Source organism: Narcine bancroftii, chromosome 9 (assembly GCF_036971445.1).
Source record: "Narcine bancroftii isolate sNarBan1 chromosome 9, sNarBan1.hap1, whole genome shotgun sequence".
NCBI classification, from domain to species: Eukaryota; Metazoa; Chordata; class Chondrichthyes; order Torpediniformes; family Narcinidae; genus Narcine; species Narcine bancroftii.
This window is the reverse complement of record NC_091477.1, coordinates 105,391,490-105,411,293: the sequence shown is the minus strand read 5'-3', so window position 1 is coordinate 105,411,293 and position 19,804 is coordinate 105,391,490. Positions and strand designations below refer to the sequence as shown.

The 19,804-nt window shown below is 40.0% G+C and overlaps 1 protein-coding gene across 1 annotated transcript in view; it reads left to right on the top strand.

Annotated features, from left to right (window-relative positions):
* psmd1 (proteasome 26S subunit, non-ATPase 1) overlaps window positions 1-19,253 on the top strand; it is a 93,550-nt gene extending 74,297 nt beyond the window's left edge. The window contains exons 17-25 of the mRNA XM_069897161.1: window positions 4,324-4,438; window positions 4,944-5,060; window positions 11,207-11,309; window positions 13,619-13,788; window positions 14,799-14,891; window positions 16,044-16,139; window positions 16,339-16,494; window positions 18,345-18,500; window positions 19,097-19,253. Of these exons, the coding sequence (XP_069753262.1) occupies window positions 4,324-4,438; window positions 4,944-5,060; window positions 11,207-11,309; window positions 13,619-13,788; window positions 14,799-14,891; window positions 16,044-16,139; window positions 16,339-16,494; window positions 18,345-18,491 (997 nt within the window). The 3' untranslated portion in view covers window positions 18,492-18,500; window positions 19,097-19,253. The remainder of the gene's footprint in view (window positions 1-4,323; window positions 4,439-4,943; window positions 5,061-11,206; window positions 11,310-13,618; window positions 13,789-14,798; window positions 14,892-16,043; window positions 16,140-16,338; window positions 16,495-18,344; window positions 18,501-19,096) is intronic.
* Window positions 19,254-19,804: the final 551 nt, after the last annotated feature.

Below are 19,804 nucleotides of genomic sequence, written 5' to 3'. Positions count from 1 at the left end.
CATAGCTCCACTTACCGAGCTGTTCCTTAAAACCCCTAATTTTCAAAAAACTATCTCTGGCCAATATATTTAATAATGCAGTGTTTCCTGTTTCTTTGGCAGAGAATTCCACAAATTCATTACTCTGAGAGCATCAGTTGCTCTTTCTCTGTCTGAAATCTACATCTCTGAATATTTAGGTTATGTCCCCTAGTTATAGTTTCACCTGCCAGTAGAAACAATATCCCTGCTTCTAGCTTACCTATTCTTTTCGTAATTTTGTATGTCTCGAAAAGAGACTCCCCCTCATCCTTCTGAACTCCAATGAGCATAGTAAAACACGAAAGTCTGCAGACACCGTTTGTTGAAGTAAAAACAATGCTGGAGAAACTCAGCAAGTCCAACAGTGTAGCAAAGATAAAGATACATAACCAACATTTTGGACGAGCTCTTCATCAAATATGAGTTTTTCTTTAAAAAATACACATTTTTCATAAATACCTGTATACATAATAACAAATACTATTTAAACATATTAACAGCCAAATTTAAATAAAACAAAATTTTCAAGCAATAAACATTCTAGCCCCACCCACCCCCTTCCCATTAACACAAAAAAGATAAATATGTCTTTCTATCCACCGTAGGAGCTTACAATCTACATTGTATTAAAAATAGATATAAAATTGAGGGAAGTCTATAAATTTACAACAGCATTATTGTATATGTGCACCAACATAATTCAAGTATGGTTGCCAGATCTTGAGGAATGTATCATATTTGTTTTTTAATATATGTGATCTTTTCCTTAGGTAGACAACTGTCCATTTCTGATATCCATTGTGCCAGAGCAATTGGTGTATCCGACTTCCATGTAACTACTACAAATTTCTTGGCTACCGCCAATGCAATCTTAATAAAATATATTTGAAACTCTGTGATGTTATTGCTAATATCTATACAACTTCCCAGTAAATATAGTTCCGAATTACCTGGAAAGTTAACTCTGGTAATTCTTGTTAAGACTTCTGATATTTCTTGCTAGAAAGAATGAACTTCCGTACATGACCATACAGAGTGGAGAAGTGTTCCTCTATTTCACCTCGAAAGCATCTATCTGATACTTCTGGTTTTGATTTGTGTAGTCTTTGTGGGGTCAAATATAATTGATGCAAAAAGTTATATTGCACCAAGCGATACCGCACATTAATAATCAAGGTTACCCCATCTTTGCACCATTCAGATCAAGATTGTTCTGCTATATTTCCTGCCAGATCTGCTTCCTATCTTTCTCTTGATGTATGTAATCCAGGCTTTTACCCTTCCATTTGTAGGGCATGATGTATTCGGGTAATAAATTTGGGTATGTGTGTTCCAGTTCACTTACTCCTGGAGGAGTCATGTAATTTCCCCAAATTTCTCTTCGAAAAGCCCTTAATTGCAGATAACAAAGGAAATTGGAATTCCATAGGTTTGCTTCATTTCTTCAAATGACATTAAGACACCGTCTTTGTACCAGTCCGTGATATGGCCGATTCCGCTTTTGTAGTCATATATTTAGAATCCTATTTCCCATGATCATAGGTAGCATCAGGATATTACATAATGGCGATCTTTACAAAATTCCCATTTTCCTTCCAATATTATCATTAATATCCTGCCATATTTTTTACCATATGAATCAATATATAGTTTGAAGTCTTTTTCCTAATTAATTTTAAATTCCATTTATAAATAAAATCTTTAAACACTGTTTCATCCATTCCTTATAATTCCATATGAACCCATTTTGGTGGGTTTGTATCGAAGAAAGATGCCAGAAATCTTAATTGTGCAGCCACGTAAATTTTTTTTAAATCTGGGAGTTCCCCTAGTTTATAATCCCATGTCAGTTTTTCTCCTGCTGCTTTGCTACTTTTCAGTTGTTCAGTTGCCTTATATGTCTCTTCCCGGGTGAGGACCTCATCCAGCTCTAGCCTTAAGGGCTGTTGAGGGAGCTGGAGCGGGGCAGATTCTTGGACTGAGCGGTTGGCACTGAAAAGAGATTGGAAGTGTTCTGACCATCGGTTGAGGATGGAGATCTTGTTGCTGAGGAAGACTTTGCCGTCTGAGCTGCGCAGCGGGCTTTGGACTTGGGGTGAGGGGCCGTACACAGAGCCTCGTAAAAACCCCTGAAGTCGCCAATGTCCACGCTGAGCTGGGTTCGTTTGGCAAGGCTAGTCCACCACTCATTTTGGATCTCCCGGAGATGGCGCTGAAGATGGCTGCATGCGCGACGGAGGGCTCGTTTCTTCTCTGGCCAGGACGGCTTTGCAAGGTGAGCCTGGTGGGCAGCTCGCTTCTTTGCCAGCAGCTCCTGGATTTCCTGGTTGTTTTCGTTGAACCAGTCCTTGTTTTTCCTGGAGGAGAAGCCCAGTACCTCTTCAGTGGATTGCAGTATGGCAGTCTTCAGCTGATCCCAGAGGGTTTCAGGGGATGAGTCCGTGAGGCGGATTGCATCCATGAGCTTTGCTTTGAGGTTTGCCTGGAAGTTTCCTCTCACTTCGTCTGACTGCAAGTTTCCAACATTGAACCTCTTTCTGGGGGCTTTACTGTTCCTGGACTTTGGCTTGAAGTGAAGATTGAGCTTGCAGCGAACAAGCCGGTGGTCAGTGTGGCATTCCGCGCTGGGCATGACCCTGGTGTGGAGCACATCTCGTTTGTCTCTTTCTCGCACCAGCACGTAGTCCAGGAGGTGCCAGTGTTTGGATCGAGGATGCATCCAGGTAGTCTTCAGGCTGTCCCTCTGCTGAAAAAGGGTGTTTGTAATGACAAGCCGCTGTTCTGCGCAGAGCTCCAACAGGAGGCACCCGTTGTCGTTGCACTTGCCGACACCATGCTTGCCCAGGATTCCTGGCCAGGTTTCTGAGTCTTTGCCGACGCGAGCGTTGAAGTTGCCAAGGATGACAACCTTGTCGGCTGTAGGGGTGCGTTGAATGAGGTTGCGCAGATCATTGTAGAACTTGTCCTTTTCTGCTGGTTCCGCCTGGAGGGTTGGAGCATAGACACTGATGAGGGTGATGCGACATTTGTTTTGAAGGGGGAGTCGCATGGACATGATCCGGTCCGAGTGGCCTGTCGGAAGGTTTTCAAGTTTGGAGTCAATGGAGTTCTTGACCATGAAGCCTACACCAGATAGGCGTCGTTCATCCATAGGCTTGCCAGACCAGTAGAGTGTGTAGCCCGCGCCATGTTCTTGGAGGCTGCCTACATCTGCAAGACGGACTTCACTGAGAGTGGCTACGTCGATGTCAAGTCTGAGGAGTTCATGTGTCATGAGGGCAGACCGACGTTCAGGCTGTCAGCCTTGTCTAGCATGGTTCTGATGTTCCAGCATGCTAGCTTGAGTTTGTGAGCATCTTTTGAGGGGGAGGACGTGGAGGGGGAGGACGTGGACATGTCCTCGGGCCTGCGCAAAGTAGCTTTTAGGTGGAATGCAGTGTGCGCAGTACTGGCCCCACCCTTTACACCCATGGTTCGTGTGCCGTGGCCAAGCAAGCTGGGATGTGGCAGCGAGGTCCTTGGGTCGTAGATTTTATATCAGAGTGGCCTTCTCCTATGTAGGTTTCTTACCCGGGCTGGAGGGGCCTGCCTCCCCTCCGAGGTCGGACCATACCTGGTCGCAATCCAACCTGTTGGCCTCCGCCTGCTTCACTCTGCCGAGGCCGGGGCCACCGCCTCCCCCTCGCTTCTGCCCGGACCAGGGCCTCCGCCTGCCTCACTCTACCGAGGCTGGGGCCGGCGCCTCCCCCTCGCTTTTGCCCGGATAGGGGCCGCCGCCGCCTACCCTCTGCCCAGACTCGAAAGGGCCACTCAACATGCAAGTTGCATAAAATGGGAGCATGTGCTTATATAATGGACTTGAATTTTCCACTTAAACTCAAGGAGAATTACTTCTAGACATACTGGCTTATCTGGAGAGGCATTGTTTTTCACCCATGTGTGATAAATATCGACCATTCCAACTTGACATGCAGATTGAGCTTTTAAATAATGAACTTCAAAATTATACCATGCAGGTGGTTATCATGTCTGGATGTTAAATAATGATGTAAATAGAACACTAATTTGCTGTTTCTTTAAATAAACATCTTAATGTACATAAACAGCAATATGCACATGGGTTCATTTTGCATTCTCATAGCAGTCACTGTCTATACCATAATGTTATTAGTTACCAAAAAAATTATTGGTAACACCAACAAAAGGTGGCATTGCCTAGTTGATACTAGTTGCTCCTTTAATCCAATGTTTGACTATTTGAATATTTGAAATTATAAGTTAATTTTTTTTCATGTTTTATAGAACACCAGAACAGTGTCCGAGTGTGGTGTCTCTGCTTTCTGAAAGTTATAACCCTCACGTCCGATATGGTGCTGCTCTTGCTCTGGGCATATGCTGTGCTGGAACTGGCAACAAGGTGAGATCACATTGTTTTACGATTATTACAAAGATAGATATTCCATGACCTAATTAAGACACTATAGTATGTAATACATGTATCAGTAAATCCACAACGTTTTTAATAGCATATTTAATATTTGTAGCATAATATGTGAATTCTACATGCATATTTTGAATAGGAAGGTCCAATTAAATGAGATGTCAGAAAAGAATGCAGAGTTCATCTTTTCGTGCAGGTCCCAAATAAACTTTAACGTTAAAACAGGAAGTCGCTTCCATTGATTATTCTTCATTTGTTGTTTACAGTTGAGTCTCCTCTACTTTGAAGAGTTCAAACGCAAATTGAGGGCCACTCTTGGGAAAAAATCTGAAGTGTTTATAAGCATGATATTGCTACCACTGTATTCAAAGTGAAAGATTTGCGTGTTATTAATGGCTATCTTAAAAGTTCTAGAGTCTGGTGTGCAATCCAGCACAGTATTTATTTTTATACTTTCCCAATAATTTATTTTCTTTTGCAGGAAGCCATTAATCTTTTGGAGCCAATGACTAATGATCCAGTAAACTATGTCCGCCAGGGTGCCCTAATTGCATCTGCCCTTCTCCTAATACAGCAGACAGAGATCACATGTCCAAAGGTAGAAATGAATATAAAATATGCATTCAGTCTGTTAAGTTTCAATTCATTTCTTCAGTTTGTTTTGCTCCGTTGTTCAGGATTTGCTTTATATATCGGAATATACATGCATTATGATAGTTTACAAATTTATATGCCTTCTCAAAATATGTCTGAATTAGTCATTACGTAGCAAATATGACAGAGAATTCGATTCTACAAGCAGCAAATGAGATTACTGCCCAGGTATTTGATTTATTGGTTGAGGGAGGAGTTCCCTTGCTCCACTTGCTCCAGCCATCTGTCTGGGCAGAAAGTACTTCTCTAATACATACAATAACAGAATCTCCAGAAATTCAGCAATCCCTTGAAGCTATAGATTAGATTAGGAGCAAACATCTGAAGTAGGGGATGAACGTAAAATATTTTGACTTGGATGAGGTAAGTACAAACAAGGAAAGTTGATCTCAAAAATTACAGAAATGGGAATATTTAGATATCTTCAGAAGCTTTTAATTGTGCAGTTTGAGGAGCCAAGGAGCCTCCACTGCACCTAATTTGTTTCTTTCTATGTTTGTTTGTAAGTGATAGCAGTTTTGCACATTAAGGTGGTGAGAGCAGAATTGTTGAATGATGGAGTTTGTGATATGGGTGACTGTTTCGGGAGAGCTGTTGATCAAAGTTTGAAGGGGGAACAGTATTAGTGGAAATCTGTATGACATTCTGATTTGATTAAATCTCCTTGTAGCAAAGCACATTTTCTGTCCATATTGAATGCTAACTTTAGTGTTGTTACATTGTCGATTGAATGTAGCAGGTCACAGACAAGTCCATAGTAGTATTTATGGCCAATAATGGTACCCAGGGCTTGTCAACTCTGTTCTCTGTCAACTATATAACTGGGCATTTTTGGTGATGCACAAAGTTAATATTCAGAAGTAATGCACGAAAGTCTGCAGACACTGTAAATGAACTAAAAGCACAATGCTGGAGAAATTGATATCCAGGTTACTCCTTTCACAACGTTGCCTGTAGGAAGGAGGGGAAAGTGATATCCTGTAGCAGCCCGCACATGGAGACGTGAACTGGCCCACAAAATGGCAGGCAACCACGCAGACCTGGGGGTGACACCAGCCGTTGTCTCGGGTGATCTCCCGCATGGTGGGAAGATAGTGAGCTGTTGCTAGAACACCAGCCAATCCTAGGCCGACGTTCCAATGTCGTGGGGCCTTGACGTCAGTGCCTTGGGCCCATATAAATGCGACGGCCAATGCAATAAACCATTCTCGACTTCAAGGCTTTGGTGTGCATGTCATTCTTCTCCATGCTTGCATAGAGCGAAAGCTAAATTGGTGACCCCGACAGGTCCAACCAACAGATGATGGACCAGACTGAACCAGAAACCATTCACATGGTCTCACTCAAGCTCCCAGCGTTTTGGATGTTTCAGCAACATGTGATTCCAACAGGCCAAGGCTCAGTTCCAGCTTCAACATATCATCAACGACAACACTTGCTACGTCTACATCATGACCGCAATCGATCAAGACACAGAGGCAAGGGCATAGACCCTACAGGAGCCTCCATAGCAAGGCAAATACGTGGCCCTCCAAGAGGTGTTCACTCACCATGGGTCCTGCTGGGGATTCGCACTGCGCCAAAGGAAGACGATGCCTTGGTGGCGGAAATGGTCTATGGCACATCTTCAATCTTGACAAATGCCTGGAAGACCCCACGGCCACCCTTGAGAACTTGCAGCAAAAACTGGAGTCCCTGGTCCTGCAACAATCCCCACCATATGCGCACACTGGCAACGACCAAATAAGGGGCCCTACGGGGTCATCAGGGAGACCTTTACCCTGAAGTCGGCGTATCTGGACTGTCTCCACTCCTCCCCTGCAACGCAGGGGCAAACTTCCCGAGTCAATGGACAACGGCCTGATCGCCAGTTCTGCCAGGGATTGTGTAGTGGCCTGCACACAGAGACGTGGACCAGCCCACAAAATGGTCAGCGAACGTGGTGATTGTGCGGACCTGGGGGTGACCTCTCGCACAGCAGGAAGACAGCGAGCTTTGGTGAGAATGCTGTCCAGTCCCAGGCCGGTGCTCTGATGATGTGGTGCCCTAATGTCAGAGCCCTGGGCCCATTATAGATGCAACGACTAGTACAATAAACCAGTCTCAACTTCAAGGCTTTGTGTGTGCGTGTTTTTCTCCATGCCCACATAGCACGAACGCTACAATCCTGTATTTTTGGTAGAGCTGTGTCATTACCTTGGCCTATTTTGTTAAATCAACAATCACAGGAACGTTGGCTTTTGAATATCACTTTAGCAAATATGATAATTTATGAACTCTTTTATATAGGAATATAAGAGTTCACTTAACATGATGTGAAATAATCACTAAAGAGAGCAGTTAAGAACATTTAAAAACAAATAATGTAAACATTAGTTAAAGAATCCTTTCAAATATACAAGGGTGCCAATAGCAACATGTCAAGACCATCTTCTGAATCTTGAGAGTCCATTACTGGGTTGATATCACTTCCATACATCCTTAATTTTTCAGTAAGGTTTGAAATATCACATTGGTTTTATGCATTATTATACATCATGATACTTTAACTGGCAAGCAATCTGAAAATCACTGGGAAATTGTTGTTTTTAACCGAACATTCTCAATATTTTGCAGCAGTGAAGTTTTCCAATTAGTAAGGAATTGAGTTAAGTGGTTTACATTCTATTAACAGAAGCTAAAAATTTGGATGCTTTTAATGCCAAAACATAAATAGGAATCCATTAAAATAACACAACCTTTGTCATCGTTAACATAATTAAATATTCCAAAACACAAATTTGAGACATTACTGCAATAAAATGCGTATTGTGGCAGTAAGCACTTCCAAAATGACTGATCATTTGAGAGTTTTTATGTAAAAATAAATTTACACCTAGTTTATCTGTGACATTTAAATAGCCTGCACAGCCTCTTTCATCTGGCTTTAAAATCTGGCCCAAGCCTTCAGAAGCTGAATGATAAGACATGAAGTAAAGAAAAGTACAATTGTGATTTGAACAGTTGAAAGTTGACATTTGCAGCAGTACTGATTCTAGAGGGTCATACTGTGACCTCCGCAAACAAACACAACTGGTTGAGAATCGCTGTAAAACAACTTCAACAGAATATGGAATTGGTGAACAGATGATTTGTGACTTTTTAAAAAATATATCAAAAGAGTAAGCCAGTGCTAACTTTTTAAAGCAGTTTGTCTCTTTTAAAATTATTCAAGTGGTTTGAGGATTTGGATAAAAGGATGCTGGAATGGGTCATTTAGTAAGGAAGTGAAGGTACAATAGTACTCGGACACTCTTTCGCTAAATAGCCCAAGTGTTTGTAGATCTTTATTAACCTTAATTGAAGATTAAGAATTTTTTAAATTGGCGATTGAATGAGATTCCAGACCATGTGTGAGAGAGAAACAGACATGAATGTACTATCCGAATGCATCTGTGTCGTACAATGCTGTGCAATTGGCAAGGTGCAAAACTGCACTTAATGTAGGAATTTTTTTTTACCAAGAACTTGGCTTTGAAGTTCTGTGGCATTTTCAAAAAAACAAGAACAAGAAGTTTGTCCTTCATGTTCACCAATTGAAAAGCTTATCGGAAAAGTTTGTCACACCGGTAAGATAGCAGCACCGCTGCTGGTGCGGACCTGAGGAGAACAGGGAGCGGAGACATAGCCCTCCCACGGGGTCCAACCATCAATTCCGTCTGCCGTGGCTGCTGGGCTACGGAAGCAGACAATCGGTGACTGAGGAGACTCCCTTTTGCTTCTCTTTCCCTGACTGTAGGGAATTTCTGCCAATGGCGTATCCTCCTGCCTTAAGGCAGACAAAAACAAATATTGTGTAATATTGCGCTGTGTTCATTGCATGATAATAAATTGAGTTGAATCTTGAGATAGTATCCGACTTATCCTTTCAAAAGTCTCCATGCATCAAAAGCTTTTTGTTAAACTCCTCCCCATATGTGATTTTGTAATTCAACCAATGGATCAGAGTAATTGTATGTATTAAAAGGATTATTCATTTAGACATTTACAAAAGCATGTTAATGAGTAACTGTTTAAAATTCTTTTGGAATAAGTTGACTGTTCTCAAAGGAATCCCAGATCATGGAGCAAAATGCTTCCAGAGGTAAAGTTTGCTGAAACTCATTCAATGAGTTCTTGCAGAGCTAACAGAAATAGTGCAGCAAATAGATGGAGGTGAAATATTAATGTAGAACACTATGGCACAGAAAAGGCCCTTCAGTCCATCCAGTCATGCCAATATATTTTTTAGCTGAGTCCCATCAATCAGCACCCCATATCCCTTACATGTACCTATCCAAATTTCTCTCAAATGTTGCAATGGAGCCTGTATCCACCACCTCTGCTGGCAGCTTGTTCCACGCTCTCACCACCTTCTGAGTGAAGATATTCTCCCTAAGGTTCCCCTTAAACATTTCATATTTCATCCTTCAGGTATTTCCTTTTGTTCATATCTCACCCAACCTCAGTGGAAAAAGAACTGCTTGCATTTGCCCTATTCATATCCCACAATTTTGTATCTCTCTCTCAAATCTCCCCTCATTCTCTGATCTGCAGGAAATAAAGTCCTAACCTATTCAACCTTTCCCTATAACTCAGTTACTTGTCCCTGCAACATTCATGTAAATTTTCTCTACACTCTTCCAAACTTATTTATAGCTTTCAAGATTCAATTTATTGTCATATTACATGAAATTGCTTTTTTTTGCAGTAAGGCAGACAGATTCGCCATCGGCAGAAATTGCTTGAAGCACCTCTTACAGTCAGAGAAAGAGAAGCAAAAGAGAGTCGTTCCCCCCACCCCACCCCCCAGTCACTGAGTGACAATATTTCCTGCAGATAGATGACCAAAACTACACACAATACTCTAAATCTGGCATCACCAATGTCTTGTTCAATTTCAACATAAAAATCCCAACTCTTCTATTCAATACTTTGATTTATGAAGGCCAGTGTGCCAAAAGCTTGCTTGATGCCTCTTTCTATCTTTGATCCCCCTTTCAAGGAATTGTGTATCTGTGTTCCAAGATCCCTTTGTTTTACCACACTGCAGTGCCTTACTGTTTACTGTGCAAGTATTACCCAGGTTTGGCAACTTAAAGTGCATCACTTCCTACTGGTCACATGCAATCTCTAGAAATTTACTACTTAATTTCAGATACTGAGTGACTGAACCTTCTTGGCCAACCTCCCACGTAGGACCTTGTCAAAGACCATTATAAAGTCTATGTGGACCACATCCACTGCCTTTCCTTCATAAACCTTCCTGGTAACCTCCTTGAAAATAACTGTAAAATTAGTTAGACATGAACTACCTTGCACAAAGCCACATTGACCATCCTCAATCTGTACCTGTGTATCCAAGTTTTCGTGTATCCCATCTCTTAAACTACATTCCAGTAGCACTGCTGATGTCAGGGTCACCAGGCTATAATTACTTCGATTATTCTTAGATCCATTCTTAAACAACAGAACAACATTAGCTTTCCTCTAATTCTCTGGCACCTCACCCATTGCTAAGGATGTTTCAAATAACTCTGCTGGGTCCCCTACAATTTCTGTACTAGCCCCCCCCCCCCCCCCCTCAAAATATGAGGGAATACTGAAGTGTTAAACTCAGGATAAAATTACTTTCTGATGTTATCTATGTGAAGAAGGAAGAGCAGTTATCTGATTTCTCTGTGAAGGCCCTGTCTGTATCGAGATGCTGGTTAATTATGTATACCAGTGAGATCATGCATCTTGAATGCTGCAGTTTCTGCAACTGCTGCAGGCAAATGTTACTTTAAATAATATAGAGTCGACTATATGTTATCATGCCTTTATTGTTGCTGGGTCTAAGTCCAGGAGCTTGTTACCCAACAGCATTGTTTGATGGATCTTCACCAGCGTTGCAGTGGTTTAGAGAGATAGTTTATTACCACCACCTTAGATATGCAATAAATGCTGATCATATTAACAATGCTTCATCTAAAAAATGAATCTGGTGGGTAAAAGAGTGGTAGATACTAGGTGGAGATATTTTGTTTTACAAGTGCCCTATTGATTTGCTGCCCTGTGGTTTTTCAACAGGTCACACAGTTCCGTCAACTCTACGCAAAGGTTATCAATGATAAACATGATGATGTGATGGCCAAGTTTGGTGCTATCCTGGCTCAAGGCATTCTTGATGCAGGTAATACAAGGGGCCACCAAGAGACTCATTTTCCTCAAAAAAAAACGGTGGATTTCACATACGTGACTTCTCTTTAATGTAATTAGATGGACTCTTCCTAATCATATAATTTTGTAGATTGTTAATATACCTTTATTGATGCATTGCAAATTTTATTGAGATAATGTCAGATCTATTTTTCTATGTTTCCTTTTTTTTTTGAACATAGGTATCATGTTTATTCTTGCCTAATGGAACTATTCCAGAATCTAAGGAACAAAGATTGTCACGATTGTACCTCTATCTCTTCAGACCCCCCACCCTCCAATTTAGAATCCTTAAACTCGGATTGTCATATCAAGGCAAATAATGGGTCATAGTCTTCTTAAGTTCAATTATATTAATTTCTTCCAAGTTCTTTGCTATCCTAAAATCCTTTTTTCCTATTATTATGACATATTTATTGTCTTCTACACCAGCCATTCTCAACTTTTCTTTTGGCTCTAGCCCCCTTAGGATTATGCTCAAAGTTTATGGGCCCCCTTCCCTGTGAAGCAGCCACGTTTAGTTGGTTTCTTCCGTACTTCTCTCCTACTGACTACATTAAAAACATAAAAATATTAAGGATTTTCGTTCATGCCCCCCACCCCCTTTAAATGTGCTGTGGCCTACAAAAGGGTGGGGGGCTGCATTGCTTCCATTGATCATGGCTGTTCTACACCATCATGATATTTAATGACCTGACCCCCCACCACTCTTGGGGGCAGAAAATGGCATTCTACCCTCAGAAGAAATTGACTCACTGGTTAGCTGAGCAACCCCTTACATGGTAGTTTTTGTTAGTGATTCTCCCATTAATGAAAATATATCATATCTACCCTGTCAAACCACTTTTAGGACCTTGTGTTTGAATAAAGTCATTCTTCTAAAATCCAAGGAATATCGACCCAACCAGTAGCCTCTGATTTTTTTTCTTGTTGCCTTGATTCTATGACTATTAATAACCTTCTCTAAAAACATTATTTTTAAGTTTTCAGTAGTCCAGACCCAGCCTTCCTTGGGAAGGTGGATGTGAGGAAAAAATGTTTGACTTTTCTGGAAAATCCAGGTTTAATTTTGAGTTTGTGCCTCCTTTTCTGGTCTCTTACTAGAGGAATTAGTTCAAAATTAACGTAATAAACTCCATGCACAAAGGGTCTTGATCAGACCCCTGTCTCGGGAAGGATTCCAACCTGAAACATTGACTATTTTTGTTCTCCCACTCCCACTGGTGTTACTCCAACAGATTGTGCCACAGATGTTCTAGCTTGTGCAGTCTTTAGTACCTCAAATAAACCCTGTTTTGAGTTTGGTGCCTAATTCTCCTGAAATGTCCTTTTACACCAATGCTGTAAATCAGGTAAAAATAATACATGTTCAGTCATCTGGAATAACATATGTATCATCCAGTTAATCCCTTAATTGAAATATCTTTACCATCAAGGTCAATTATACTTCGGGATCTGCATAACTAATTGAATCCATATTGGCTTGAATCAAGTTGAATCTAGTTTGCTTCAGCTCTGAGTGTGTGACGTGCAAAATAAAGAGGCTATGAATTGGGTAAAAGGCAATGTATTTGAATGTTGAGACTATTCATGTATGAACTCAGCTGCATAGTTTGGAAATTAGTACCTTGATCATTTTAGATATGGCGTCTTATGAAGTTGGAATCTTGGCTTTAGAGAAAGTTGCAGTAAAGTACTTTTATTTGCAGTAATATGATAAAGCATCCCAAGGCAACTCAGTTTACAAAATTTATCACTGATGCTTGGGCAAGTTACTAAAATGTTGGTCAAAGGGTCTGGTTTTAAGAAACATCCAAAAGGGAGTAGGAGGAGTTGCTATGGTGCACTGGTTTATGAATGGAATTCTCGAACTTTAGCAGCTGGAGACCTGAATAATATGGAATGGAAAAAACAGAAGTCTCTAGAGAAGGTTTTCATTCAAATTGTATGATGGAGCAAAGCAAAATATAATATTTTCCCCCCTCTATTGAAGTTCAGGAAATTCAGAAAATAGTTTGAGGTAGAAAGTAGCAAATTGGATGCAGCAGTCCAAGCTGCTACATTTTCAAGATTTCTACTTGTATAGTTGTAATGTATTGTAAACCTACACTGAAGATCTTGGCTTGAAACATTTTGGAAAGGAAAAGTCCATTTCTGTGCAGATACTTCCTTGCATTGAACAAATCCTTATCATTTTAGTTAATACAACCTGCTTAACTCTTAAACAGACAAGATCATCATGTGATATTGTAAAGTTTATTTAATTTCCTTTTTTTTGGATAGGTGGCCGTAATATGACCATTTCGCTTCAGTCTCGAACAGGACACACCCACATGCCGTCAGTGGTAGGAGTGTTAGTGTTCACTCAGTTTTGGTTCTGGTTCCCTCATTCACATTTTTTATCCCTGGCCTTCACTCCAACTGCAGTCATTGGACTTAACAAGGATCTCAAGGTAACTTAGTTTATGTTTTTTCTTTACTCATTGTTTCAAGAGAGTGGAAGAAATAGAGCCGTGGTATGTTTCAGGGAAGTATAGGAAATGGAACCCTGATAAGTTCTAAGGGAGAGTGGGAAGAATCTACAGTGATCTAGATGGTTACCATCAGGATTTCTGAATAATTAGATAGTGAATTATCAGTTATACAGAATGCTAAACACATTCGAATGGGATGCTTCCATCTGTTCCAAACCAAAGATTAATTTTCTCCATATAAATGAGTTGTCTTACATTTTATAATCAAAACATTCTCAAAATGAAATCTAACAGTGTGTGCTTATGCCACACAATATCCATGTTCATTATATCAAAATAGATCTTAAAATTACATTGGTATTAGATATAGCTCAGTAACAGCATTCCTCCAATTATATACATAAGTTTTGGGATCAAGAGCAAGTCATAGTTGAACAGATAAAATGGATTCATGTCTATGCACTCCTGGAAATATCATCTTTTGGATACAAAGTGAAGCCCATGGTCTTTTTGAGTAAAGTAGAATAATGCTGGAGGAATAAGAAACCTGAATTAGAACATTCTGTAGATACCCAGTAGGCCAGGGAGCATCCGCAGAGAGAGTGATGGGTCAGGTCAATGAGCTTCTATCATGTGAGGTCTTTGCCTGTCTCCACGGATGCTACCTTATCTTCTGGGTATTTACAGCATTTTCTGAATTGCAGCTATAACTTTGCATTGCTTGGATGAAAAAAAAACCCACAATACTAGTTGGAGAAGAACAAGATAATTGTCCTGGTGTCCTAGCCAGTGTTTCTTACGAAATACTTATTCGTATATACTGCATTATGTGCTTCATTGGTTGTAAAATGCCATGCTTAGATCAAGATTATAGAAAATGCTGCGCAATTCAATATTTTTTCTCCTTTGAAAAGAAATGAAACAAATAGTTTTCTAAAGAGTATTTTTCTAACTTTGAACACTGCATGTTTGCTATACTTTGTTCACAGATGCCTAAAGTTCAGTACAAATCAAACTGCAAGCCATCCACATTTGCTTACCCCGCTGCACTGGAGGTTCCCAAAGAGAAAGAAAAGGAAAAGGTTATATTTCCCAAGCTATTTCCATACATAAAAACTAAATGTCAACTGTTCTGTAATGCCTGTGCATGTTCAGGAGTAGAAAAGGTGAACTGTGAAGGTTTTTTTTCTCATTTTTGTTCCCTTGTTAAAGATGAAAATTATGTTTATGAATATGTATCTTAAATTTATTTCCCACGAATGTTGAAAAACTTGCCAAAATGAAAATTGATGTATCAAATATTTCTGCCCACAATATTGGTTACTTGTAATGGATTAGTTTGTGCCAAGTACTTAGTTAATCTGGCCTTTAAAGCTGTTGAATAGTATAGAAAGCTGTTTCATGGGATAGAAAAATTCTCATTGCCCTTAGTGCTACTGTTCATTTTGGCCATAAATTCCTCTTTTTCCATTCTGACTTTCTTTTTCTTTGGCTTGGCTTCGTGGACGAAGATTTATGGAGGGGGTAAATGTCCACGTCAGTTGCAGGCTCGTTTGTGGCTGACAAGTCCGATGCGGGACAGGCAGACATGGTTGCAGCGGTTGCAGGGGAAAATTGGTGGGTTGGGGTTGGGTGTTGGGTTTTTCCTCCTTTGCCTTTTGTCAGTGAAGTGGGCTCTGCGGTCTTCTTCAAAGGAGGTTGCTGCCCGCCAAACTGTGAGGCGCCAAGATGCACGGTTTGAGGCGAGATCACCCCACTGGCGGTGGTCAATGTGGCAGGCACCAAGAGATTTCTTTAGGCAGTCCTTGTACCTCTTCTTTGGTGCACCTCTGTCACGGTGGCCAGTGGAGAGCTCGCCATAGAACACGATCTTGGGAAGGCGATGGTCCTCCATTCTGGAGACGTGACCCACCCAGCGTAGCTGGATCTTCAGCAGCATGGACTCGATGCTGTCGACCTCTGCCATCTCGAGTACTTCGACGTTAGGGATGAAAGCGCTCCAATGAATGTTGAGGATGGAGCGGAGACAACGCTGGTGGAAGCGTTCTAGGAGCCGTAGGCGATGCCGGTAGAGGACCCATGATTCGGAGCCGAACAGGAGTGTGGGTGTGACAACGGCTCTGTATACGCTTATCTTTGTGAGGTCTTTCAGTTGGTTGTTTTTCCAGACTCTTTTGTGTAGTCTTCCAAAGACTTTAGGTTTGAAATAAATGGATGATCTTTTAAATTTCCAGGTTTCTACAGCGGTCCTATCAATCACTGCTAAAGCAAAGAAGAAAGAGAAAGAAAAAGAAAAGGGAAAGGAAAAAGAGGAAGAAAAAATGGATGTGGTAAGTATGAAGCGATGTTTGCTGGAGAGTTTATTGCATTAAAATCATATTTAGCTATTAGGAAGCTAGCAAGAAGAGAAAGAATGTAGTTTTTTTTCTTTGCCTTCATCAATGTAGATATCCATTGAAGGGCCAAAAAATGCTTAATAATGATGTTCGTGAAAATGTGGGCATACTAATTACTGATTTTACTTTCCAGGAAGAGATGGAGAAGAAAGATGAAGACAAAGAAAAAGAAAAGAAGAAGGAACCAGAGCCAAACAGTCATCTGTTGGAGAACCCTGCTCGAGTAATGCCTGCACAACTTAAAGTCCTGGCAATGCCAGAAGGTTGCAGATACCAGCCCTTTAAACCTGTAAGCATTGTTTTCAAAATGTGCAATTTAACTGATTCTAAAATAAAAATGCTATCAGTTAATGATTTAATAATTAATTTAGTATAACTTTACATTTTTATTGTAATAATGTGGAAATTAGAAATGTGGGCCAAAAACCTGAGGAAGAAATTTGTCCTGCAATGGTTTCTCTTTCCATTGCAGTTTATTTCTTCGTTCCCATGTAGGTGCTTCCCAAAGTAACATCTTCGCTAACAAGTCAATTTACTTACCATCCCCATCTGTCAAACTGCTTGTCCCACATTCTGTCTTGAATAAGTTGAGATTTCACCTAATTATTCCCTACATCACATTGTCTGGTAATCTTGAGTACAGGAATAGGCAGGGGTGTCTGCTTCATATCTTTTTGTGGTGCTCAGATGTGGTGATCCTGACCCATGGCTGCTGCCCTCATCTGGAACATCAGGTGTCGGTAACAAGCCTGCAGCACAAGGGAATTCACCTCTGTTTTCCTGATTGCAGTCTCCATCCCTCCACAGGCAGGCATTAAGCTTGCAATGGAGGATCTACACAGCATGATTAACCAACATCACAGGGAATGTCTTGATGCCTTCTCAGTCATTACTGGGGACTTTAAAGTAGATGCTACCAAACTACCACCAGCAAAACTAGGGAAACAAACTGTTGACCACTGCTACACTACCATCAAGGATGTCCACCACCCTGTTGCATCCCCATATTTTGGAAAGTCAAACCACTTGATGTGCTTCTCCTTCCTATGCACAGGAAGAAACTGAAGCATGACACCCAGTAGAGAAGACTGTCCAGAGATGGTCTGAGAAGGCAAAGGAGTAGCTTTGTGGTTATCTGGAGTTGGTAGACTGAGCTGTGTTCAAGGATTTGGAGGCAAACGTCAATAAAAGTGCCACATGGTTATTGACTTCATCAAAAAAATGGATGAACCAAGAGATCGCAAACTGTTGAAGACCAGATCAGTTGCATTCAGATCAGGCAATTCAGAAATAATTGTTTTTTTTACCTCTGTGTTGCCTAAGTTATGTTGAATATTTTTTGAAACATTTTGTGTGGATCTTGAAAAGGACTGAGCTGTATTAATGAAAGTGTGTTCAGTGTGGTGTTTCCCTAGCATCTTCTACTTTTAAAAAAATTAATACATAGAGCATGTATAGTATTTCTGCTGTGGGTCAGTTAAACTGCTTATAGTATATGGTACAACATCTTTTATGGATTTGTCTAAACAGAATTTGTGGGCATGAGTTATCAATAATTTAGCATAGATAAACTATGTAATTAAACTCAATATTTAATGCAGTTAAAATAATTGCATATATAAAGGTAAATTAAATATGAATCATGGGTTTAGCAGGGATGAAGAAGTATGATGAAGCTAGATATAAAGTTGCAGTACTGGAGGTGTGAGCTGCAGACATTATATCACAGGATCATAACTAGATAGTTTGATTTAAAAGTTTTTTTGACATAGGAGGATGTGGATTATGGGAACCTAGAATGCAGTGATCCTAGTCTCCACACACACAGTAGAGTGCAGTGACCAGCCTGTCTATATTTTCAGGTCCCTGTTCCTGTGTTCCCTTTCAACTCCTTGAGATCCATTTCTGCCACTTCTATTCAACTAGCCAGTGTCATTTCCTGCGTATTTTTAGAAGCATACCAGGTTCACTGTAGTCCAGCATCTGAAAATTGTTTGTTGTATTGTATTAATAGGAATAGTGTTCAATAGTCAGAAAAATCACCTAATCAGGCACCACTAAAGTGTTGGGAGTGTCAAATTCATGGAGTTTTACTGTGTATTTACTTTCTTTTATAGTATGCTTGAAATCTTGTTGCAGCTATCGATTGGCGGGATTATAATTCTGAAGGACACCAGTGAAGAGATGGAGGAGCTTGTGGAACCTGTTCCTGCTCATGGACCCAAGATTGAGGAAGAGGAGGAGGAACCTGAACCACCAGAGCCATTTGAATATGTAGAAGACTAAACCAAGGAGGTTTTGTGACTTGCTAATTACTCTTGTATCCTATTTCCTCAGAAAAAACACAGTACTTCTAGCAAAATGTCCCAGCAATGTGAAGAGAATGAAAGTCTTAAGTTATTATGAGAAATGGTTACTGTAACCTTTAGTTAATTAGCTATAATTTCAAGAGTTCATTGGCAGCCTTATTGACCTGTGAAGATGGAAGCGCCAGTAAAATTTGCTTGATTTTGTCAGGAAGAAATAGTAAAATTATTAGAAATATACTGAATACTCTTTGGTCTCATTCAACTATCATGTCTGGATATCAATGTATTGGTCACATCATTCAACTTTTATCAGGCCTCTGATTCAAACTTTATACCTGAATGGCTAGAATCTAGTGTTAAGAAGCAAAGCGAGCTGGTTAAATATATCCATTGAACTAGTAGCTTCACATGGAAAGTGCTGGTTCGCTGTTAAAGTAACCAAGTATCATTTTTAATTTGTCTGGGTTTAAATAAATAGTTTTAAGAAGCATTTTAATTAAATATCCTCAAACAGAGAAAAATATTTTTTGCAAGTGGGTTTCTTTGAAAGGTTTATTTATTTATTTTTTTGTTCCTACACAGGATTGAACACAGAAATACCATTCTTCTGCAGAATGAGCTATTTCATATCTGGATTGATAACTTTCAAAACAACTGCAAGAGATTAATTACATACATTGTAAAAGATGGTAATGCTTTGAAGAAACCAATAAAACCACTTTTGTGTATATTAAAAAAAGAGTATGCTTTATTTCTTCTATTCCTGTGTTTATTTGGTAATAGGATAATGTTGGAGATTCTGAAAATGCATTTCATGGGTCCTGCAACTTTCAGACTGGAACAATATAGTCGCAATACCCACAAGCAAAACTACTTAACTGTTTCCAATTATTTTTCAGGAAATTGGCTTGATTGTGATGGATTATCAGAGTCTGGAGTTGGGCTTTGATTGGAAATATTTGCATCCTTGTGGTTTTGAATATTCATTGTATGTTTGTGCTTTCTTTAATGTGTTAATGTATGTTGGCACCTACAGGATTTGGTTGTAAAACTCATACAAATTATCTGTTCCACTTATTATGGATAAATCCAGGTGATACAACACATAAAGCGAATGGTTGCCTTTCTCTCAGGATGAACCTCCCATTATCTCCATATGCTACTTAAGTTTCTCTTTTTTTCTATCATTATTCAACTATCACGTCTTTAAATAAAATCTTTTTTATGAGAACCTTTTGAAATATGAAGTATTTGCTTAATTTTTAGTTCAACTTCAGTTATGTCAGTAAT